Source organism: Populus euphratica, unplaced genomic scaffold, assembly GCF_000495115.2.
Source record: "Populus euphratica unplaced genomic scaffold, PopEup_1.0 scaffold14.1, whole genome shotgun sequence".
NCBI classification, from domain to species: Eukaryota; Viridiplantae; Streptophyta; class Magnoliopsida; order Malpighiales; family Salicaceae; genus Populus; species Populus euphratica.
The window spans coordinates 380,623-388,576 of record NW_011499876.1 but is presented as its reverse complement, the minus strand read 5'-3'; the positions used below and the strand labels follow the sequence as shown (position 1 = coordinate 388,576).

Genomic DNA, 7,954 nt, shown 5'->3' with positions numbered 1-7,954 from the left:
GAGAAATATATGTATATATTTAAGTTTAAGTCACTGAAATTTCTTAAAACAAATATTTTGATTATTACAAAATTAAATAAAAGTAGAATTTAGAAATCACCCATAGCAATGCCTATTTACCTAAATCATGACAGGTAAAAATATCAGATTGACGGTGGAAGATTAATGTGCCACGACATCAAATATTTCAGGGGCAAAAACTGTTATTAAAAGGGAAACTTGTAACCTGAGATAATCAGAGAGGAGAGACCCCAAAAGGAGAAGGAAAAAAAAATGGCTGCTTCTGCTTCTGCTTCACTAACGTCTTCGGCGACAGAAGAGGAGATAACACTGACAGTCAAATGGAGCGGAAAGGAGTACACTGTCCGAGTCTGCGGCAACGATTCAGTAGCCGAGTTGAAGCGCAGTATCTGCGAACTCACCAACGTTTTGCCAAAGAGACAAAAGCTTCTTTACCCCAAAATCGGTAACAAACTCGCCGATGAATCAGTTTTGCTCTCTCAATTACCTATCAAATCCTCTCTCAAGATGACCATGATAGGGTAACTCTCTCTCTCTCTCTCTCTCTCTCTGCTTGTTATTTGTAAAACAAAAGTTAGTTTCTTTTGTGATCTATGTTTGTGTTTTTTGATGGGTTATTGCTGATACTGATTGTGTTTTGATCAAGGGCTTTTTTTTTTGTTATTTGTAAAAGGGAGTAGTTGTTGATTAGGAATTTCCTATGGAAAAGACAACATGTTTGTGTCTGCATTTGTCTGTGCACATGGAAAGAACTAAAATTTTGCCTTTGTGGGGCTTATTTTTCATAGCTCAAGAACTAATTACGAAGGGTTAGGGCAAGCAGACCCCCCTGGACCCGGTCCCAGTTCCCTTACATTTTAAAAAGTTGATCGTATTTTCGCAATTGTGGAAATTCTCTTGTGCTTTCTCCCTTTGTCAAAAGAGTTTTACTGGATTCTTCCCTGAAGGTTAGGGCTGAATTTGCAAGAAAACTATACTCCAGAGCATTTTGGAATTAGTATGTTTTCGAACCCTCTCTGTAAAATTCAAAATGTATGTTCCCAAGTGAATTTCAGCAATCACTTGTTCTTATTCCAAGTGTTAGTCATTTTAAACTAAAAAAAAACTTTTTTGTGGAATAGTCATGTTGTGTTTAACATTTTCACTCTCAATAGTTACATACAAGTCCATAGAACATGGACTCGGATTCCTTTTTCTCAATGATATCCCACAATCAAAATCAAGACAATTGGTTGAGTCTTGTGAAACCATTTCATAGAAGTTCATTGATATCCTCTTTTTATAAAGCAATTCGACATCGATTCTTGAATAATCTACATCATTTCTACTCAGGAATATCAATGAGCCTGATTATTGAGATTGCTCAAGATATCTTTTTAGCTTCTAAAATCTATTTCTCAGTTCAAGATTTCTCTTACTATATGGAATGAAATAATTAGTGGATTTTTGAATGGGATAGGGTTATGAACTTATAATCTATAATCAGCTGAATATGGATAGTAAATTGGTGAGGAAATTGATGAATAGGGCTTTTTGATTGAAGAAAATTTGGTAGGTTCGCAAGAAGTACTCATGAGGATTTAAAATAGTTGCAAGGTTAACCACTTACTTATTGGCATCCTTTTGCATTTCAATAAAAGAAATTGTTGTATGGTATCGTGTCACGAACAAAGCACTGGAGGATGACAGGTTCTTTTTCAAAATAAAGCACCAATCTTATTTGGTACTTTATAAAATGGTCTGATTCTCACAGTATTTTGGAGACACTAAGCTTCTCTGAATACTTGTTTTACCAATCCAAGTCAAGAAACCAGTGATAGCTAAATTTGATTAATTCTACTCCTTGTCACATGATTTACTGTTTCTGAAACATGATTGCTGGTAGGCTCTAGGCCTGCTGGAGGTTGGAGTTGAACATGTAAAGCTTTTCCTTCTTTCTCTTTTCCTTTTCAGTTTCTTTTATGCTACTTTCTTGGTATTTGAGCCTTCTTCAATTTTAAGGTCTTTCACACTGAACTAATATCTTACAGGCAACATGTAATGGTATTATTGGAAACCTTTTTCTTTCTGCTTAACACATAGCAGTCATGTAAACCCAAAATTAGACTGTTAACATAAGCAGTGGCAGAATAAGGGCGCTTATCATCTGTGATGCAGAATGTGTAGAATGTAACTACTTTAACTTCTATGAATCAGAATTTAGAGTGTACGCTGTATAGATTATTCAATCTACAGAGAAATTTAGTACATTTTCATAGCTTCAGCATTTCGTCCCTGGCAACTTGTTTTAAAAAATTGGTGGAAGCAGAATGCATAATATAAATTGTACATTAGTACATTGGAATGGCATTTCCTTCTTCCCAGTGTTCTATAGGTTGAGTTTTCCTGACATAAAGAACTTGCTATCTTAAAAAAAAGATAAATTCATCAACACATTTAAGGTTGCAATGACTAGGAGTCAGTCTGCTACATCAACATCAACTTTAATTTATTATATTGAGGTGCCAGTCATACAAGATTATTACCCTTTTAGTTTAATCACATTTGGAATGGATATTAAATTCGACTACAGAACTGTTGAAGATGATATTATTGTGGATCAAGTGGACTCTCCAGAGATTGTTGATGATTTTGAACTTGGGCAAGATGAAGCTGTTGATATTAAAGATAAGGAAGTCAATAAGCAGAAACTGAGGAAGCGTATAGATCAATTCAAGGTCAGCTTTAAAAATTTCATAGTTAATAAATTATATTTTGTTAGTTCATTAGGGATGAGATATAATATCTATTTGCATATATGTTTTATTTTGGTCAATCACTTGTGTAAATTTATGCTTTATCTGAGATTTAGACCGTCCTATGATACTTGTCCAAGAAAAATGGTGTCAAAATATTGGTGCCTTTGTCATTCACCTTATCCCAGAGCTTGATGAATCTCCTAATGCCTTTTTTCTTTTTTTGATAATTTGTTTGTGCTCGTTTTCTCCAAATGCATGCCTATGATCAACTAGCCTGTGCCAGTGTAGAGATTGACAGTAAGGATGCCGCTCAACATTTTCAAACTGGTGGGACACTAAAATAGAAATTTTAGTGATATAAGGTGCTGAGTGCACAGATAAATTTTGTTTTTTTTCTGAACCTCCTTACGGAGTAAAGCTGCAGGGACTTGCAGTGGTGCTTCTCTGTTGCATGGGCAACACAATTGGAATGCCTTTTTTTTTTTTATAATATTTTTTCCTTTCAAGGGGGTTGTCCTCCTATCCTTTTATAGGTGTTGTTTTGATAATAAATGGTAAAAGGGGAAAAAAGATTTGATGCTTTTTCTCTGCACAGCTTTATATCTGTCTTTGTTAAAAAACAAGGGGAGAAAAGCTTTACATGAAGGGTTCCAAATGTGTGATCCTATTTTTCAGATGAAATAAATGGTAAAAGCACGAGACTACTTATGGAATCAATACAGATAGAGTTTCTTCTAGCTTTTCAATGTGCCATATACCACCACAGCTAAATAGCCAACATTAGAGCAGTACTTCCTGCCTTTCTGCTGCCAATTTTGTTACAGAATTGATAACTTTCATTGTTTTATATGTTGCAGCCCTCCTTTTTGTCATGATTAATATGGTAATCTTATATCTGAGAATCTTATATGTCTAAATGCTTCTTGTCAAGTTTATATGCTGTTGGTTTTTTAGTAATAAAAGTTGATTTCAAGTGCCTGTTGAAGTTCTATGAAAACTCGTCCATGGAACTGCCATTCTCTCTATAGTCAGTGACTGCAAAATTTGATATGAATATTTTTGATTTAAAACAGAAGGATTTAATTAATACCTTGATTGCATGTGTTTCAGTCGGTAAAAAATTTAATAAAATTATCTTTGCCTTTGTACGTTATTCCCTTGACATCCAGTTCTTGGAAGAGGAAGAAAATAAGGATTTTTTATGAGTGGCGGCTCAAAATGTCACAAAAATGGTACATGTACTTGTCACAAAATTCACAAAAATTTTGTGAATTTTTGGGCTTTATTTTGATGGAAGAATGTTGCCTGATAATTGGAGTACCCTTAATGTTGAGGTGAAATGTTCATCTTGCTGCTTCATGAGCGGTGCCTGGTGCTCTGTGTATTTTGTAGCCAAGCTGTTGGTTACTCCATGTTTTTTCACCATTAATTTTCTTCTCACAGATGATTATATGTAGAGCCTATTATGTATCTAATCACAAAGATTTGATGCGTTTTTTTCTGCACAAAGCTTGTGAGTAATGTCAATGTTCATTGCCTTTTGATTTGTAGATTGAACTTAAAAATCCATGTCGTCCGGGAAAGAAACTGCTTGTTCTGGATATTGACTATACACTGTTTGATCACCGATCCACAGCAGAGAATCCACTTGAACTCATGCGGCCATGTGAGTAGTTAGGTTGTAGCAAGATTTTTTAACAATCACTTTTCTAATGTTCTTATCTTCTGCAGATCTTCATGAGTTTCTCACTGCCGTTTATGCAGAATATGACATAATGATATGGTCTGCAACCAGGTCAGATCCTCATTCTACTTTTTTTTAGTTTCTCTGTGCTGGCTTTCTGCTTATCTTCCACTCCCCAGCCCCCTGAAATAAAGTGATGTAGAATTAGTTGATGAACTCATGGACAGAACTCTCAAGAGAACCAATCATGTGAAGAACTCAATTTATTTGATCAATCAATATTTGTAACACTACTTACTGTCCACGTAGAGCGCATATTTATTGGCACTAAACCAAAAGGAACTAGGAAATGTAAATCCTAATAGAGAAATTAAAATATCCCTATAAAAATACAAAAACCTACTGAATAAGAAATAAACTAGATTCTTATTTTAACTATTAACTATTAAATAGTGAATATTAATATTCCTAAATCATACTAAAATTTTGAATAATTATACAACATAACATTCCAAAAAAAAATAATCAAATATTAATGTCCATTGTTGTCTTCATTCCCCGTCACTACCTATCCTTCTTTTCTGCAGCATGAAGTGGGTTGAATTGAAGATGGGACAACTTGGGGTCCTCAACAATCCTAACTACAAAATAACAGCTCTTTTAGACCACTTAGCAATGATTACAGTTCAATCAGATTCTCGTGGGATCTTTGACTGCAAACCGCTTGGATTGATTTGGGCTAAATTCCCAGAGGTGCAATTTTAAGATGCATGCATTATATTTTCCGTTGTTTATATTTGTTGCCTAATAGTCCTGTTCCCATGCTGCAAAATCTTGAATTGCATCGCTAGTTGACATACTGCTTTCTTGTTTGCTTTTCAGTTTTACAGTTCAAAAAACACTATAATGTTCGACGATCTGCGAAGAAATTTTGTGATGAACCCGAGAAATGGTTTGGTAATCAAGCCATTCAAGAAGGCTCATGCTAACCGAGATAATGATCAGGAGCTTGTGAAGCTCACACAATACTTGCTTGCCATTGCAGAGCTTGATGATTTAAGTGTCCTGGATCATAAAAACTGGGAGTTCTTTGCTGAGGGCAATGCTAAAAATCATAGGCGTACCTGAGTGACATTAACAAATTTTGAAACTTTAAAGTTTGCTGCTTGTACCTTCCTTTTGAGGTAAGTAGTCTTTGCTCTTTTGTAATTGCTTTTCTTCCCTGTCAAACCTCACTTGTTATTGCCACCACAAAATTTCTGTAACATTGATGGAAACTCACTCTGGAAGGGGAAAAAGATGATGAACCTTGCTAAAATGCAAATTTTTACTGTTCTTATTTCTTTAGGGGAAATTCAAAATGTGTTGGAAAATTTATGGCTAACTATTGATCATATACACACATAAATTGATGTTAGATGTTTTAAATATACTTCAAAAACCAGTGACTGCATTTAACCAACAAAAGCTGCTCAAACCACCCGACTAGCTGATAGCTGCCAATGAAAACAACTTCCATTGCCATGTCTACACAGCTTTTCAAGCAGCCACCAGATAAAAAGGTGCAGTACAAGTAGATGGATATAAAGAGGATGGAGATGAAAGGATTGAAGGTTAACAGGCTGTTGAATTAGAAGAGCCTGGGAGGATGTGAACTCATATGGTTGGAATTCTTGTTCCAATGATGGGGATTTGTACATGAGCTGGGAATAAAGCTCTGCTGTACTTCTGTGTCTAGCTAGCCAGATAAATTTCTTGAAAATCATTACAATCCTATTTGAAAATGATCCTGTTTCAAACTAGAAAGCATTTCTGTGAAGTCCCAGTCATTTCTAAAACAACTAAAATCATAACCAATTGATATTTGTTTGTGGTCAGAGCTCAAGGAATTTTTTAAAAGTTACTAGTGCTATAAATGATTCAGTTATTATAGCACGGTGTTAAGAGATTTTAAGTTGTCATCATGGTGGAGTATATGGAGGTTATAATTACTTTAATAATGGCAACAAAGATGGTGGATTGAGTTCTGGAGACATCGATAAGGTGACTTCCATTCAACCATGGAGATGATGGACAACGTTTGATTCATTAAGAAGTTGCTATATGCATGATTTGTTGTTTTCAGACACTGGAGGGGAGACAAGGATAGGGCGAAATGATGATAGAACAGCTACATGGATCCTTTGTATGATGTAGATCTCTTTGAAGTGGTAGTTGTAGAATGGCTGATGTTGGGATCAGTGTGGAGTCATTGTTCCTTTTGGTACCTTACCAAGGTAGCATTGTTGGGGGTCATTTGGCAACATTATAAGAGCTTCTGTACATAAAAACTGAAAAATACTAACTGGAATTTAAAAATTTTAAAGCACTCAATTACACAGTTTTTTGTACTGATTTACCTTGTAATTTCTAATGAGATCTTCCATTTCAGGGATTCCAAGGTTGGATTTGATGCGGATATAGAGCTTATGGCCAGCCTGTTTGTGTTCCCTTCTTTATTATGTAAATGACAAGAATTGAACAGTCTTGGGGAATGCGTGGGAATTGTTTGAGACAGTTTTAGAATTCCTTGCCATATTCTATCGAAACTCTCCAGGTAGTCCCAAGACTACCTCTTTATTATGATGTGATTTCTCAATGTGGGTGCCAATGGCCTGGGTTAGCTCTGGATGTTACCCTGTGAAACTTGTATGGTAGGTAGTAATCGAGTAGTTCGTGTGATGGAAAGATTTTTAGATAACTGTGCATGTGTTTGTGTGTGGAGGATACAGTATTTTCTTCTTCTTCTTCTTCTTTTTTTAATTATGTATTTTATTTGATTTTAGTTTTCCTTTCATTCAAAGAAACCCTAAGATGCATCAGAGTTTGCAATAGCCTAAACAATTGCTAGGAGCTTCGCTTCCTCTGTGTAGCTACATTTATCAACCTTAAACCCAACCTGGTTGGCCATCTCATGAGTAGCTCTCCTAACATGATCCTGTAGACATGACTGGAAGAACCAATGCAGCCCCACCTTATTTTGAACATCAATGACAGCATAAAAGTTGAACTTCACCAAAGATGCAGGTAAGATTGCTGTCCATTTTGAATGAGCTGGAAGGCTCTTTTTCACAAGCTTGCCAGCAACCTTATGCTTTCAATGGCTCGATAGGTATGAACAGGAAGGATCCTTTTCCACAAGATTGCCACCAACCTCCTTATTGAGTACTGAATTATATTCTTAAGTATCCTTTTTCACATGGTTCGCTATTCAGACACTTGCACTCTTTACCAAGAAGATTTAAGTGATAGTGATTGCCACTTGAGTCTCGCCTGCGTAGTGCATGGACATAATTGCTTACATAATTAATGAAGTTGCTAATATAACATCATCACTTCTCTTGAATATTTCATAAGAAAAATGTCAAGAAAAAAAAAAGAAATAGAAAAGAGCTAGCTTGTGTTTGAGTTTTAAAAGTGATTTTATAAAAAAAAATTAAATTTTTTATTTGTATTTTTACTTAAAATAATA

General features: G+C 35.2%; 1 protein-coding gene across 2 annotated transcripts; it reads left to right on the top strand.

Moving 5' to 3' along the window:
* Positions 1-216: 216 nt before the first annotated feature.
* LOC105128372 (ubiquitin family protein) lies at positions 217-7,269 on the top strand. 2 transcript variants are annotated; one of them, XM_011030004.1, is made up of 7 exons: positions 217-542; positions 2,594-2,738; positions 4,311-4,425; positions 4,491-4,554; positions 5,031-5,196; positions 5,326-5,627; positions 6,875-7,269. In XM_011030004.1, exons 1-6 carry the CDS (start codon positions 274-276, stop codon positions 5,569-5,571), a joined length of 1,005 nt encoding a protein of 334 aa, XP_011028306.1. In that variant the 5' UTR covers positions 217-273; the 3' UTR covers positions 5,572-5,627; positions 6,875-7,269. The 2 variants fall into 2 exon arrangements, with proteins under 2 accessions (XP_011028306.1, XP_011028307.1); XM_011030005.1 differs by lacking the exon at positions 6,875-7,269 and adding an exon at positions 5,979-6,087.
* The last annotated feature ends 685 nt before the right edge of the window (positions 7,270-7,954 follow it).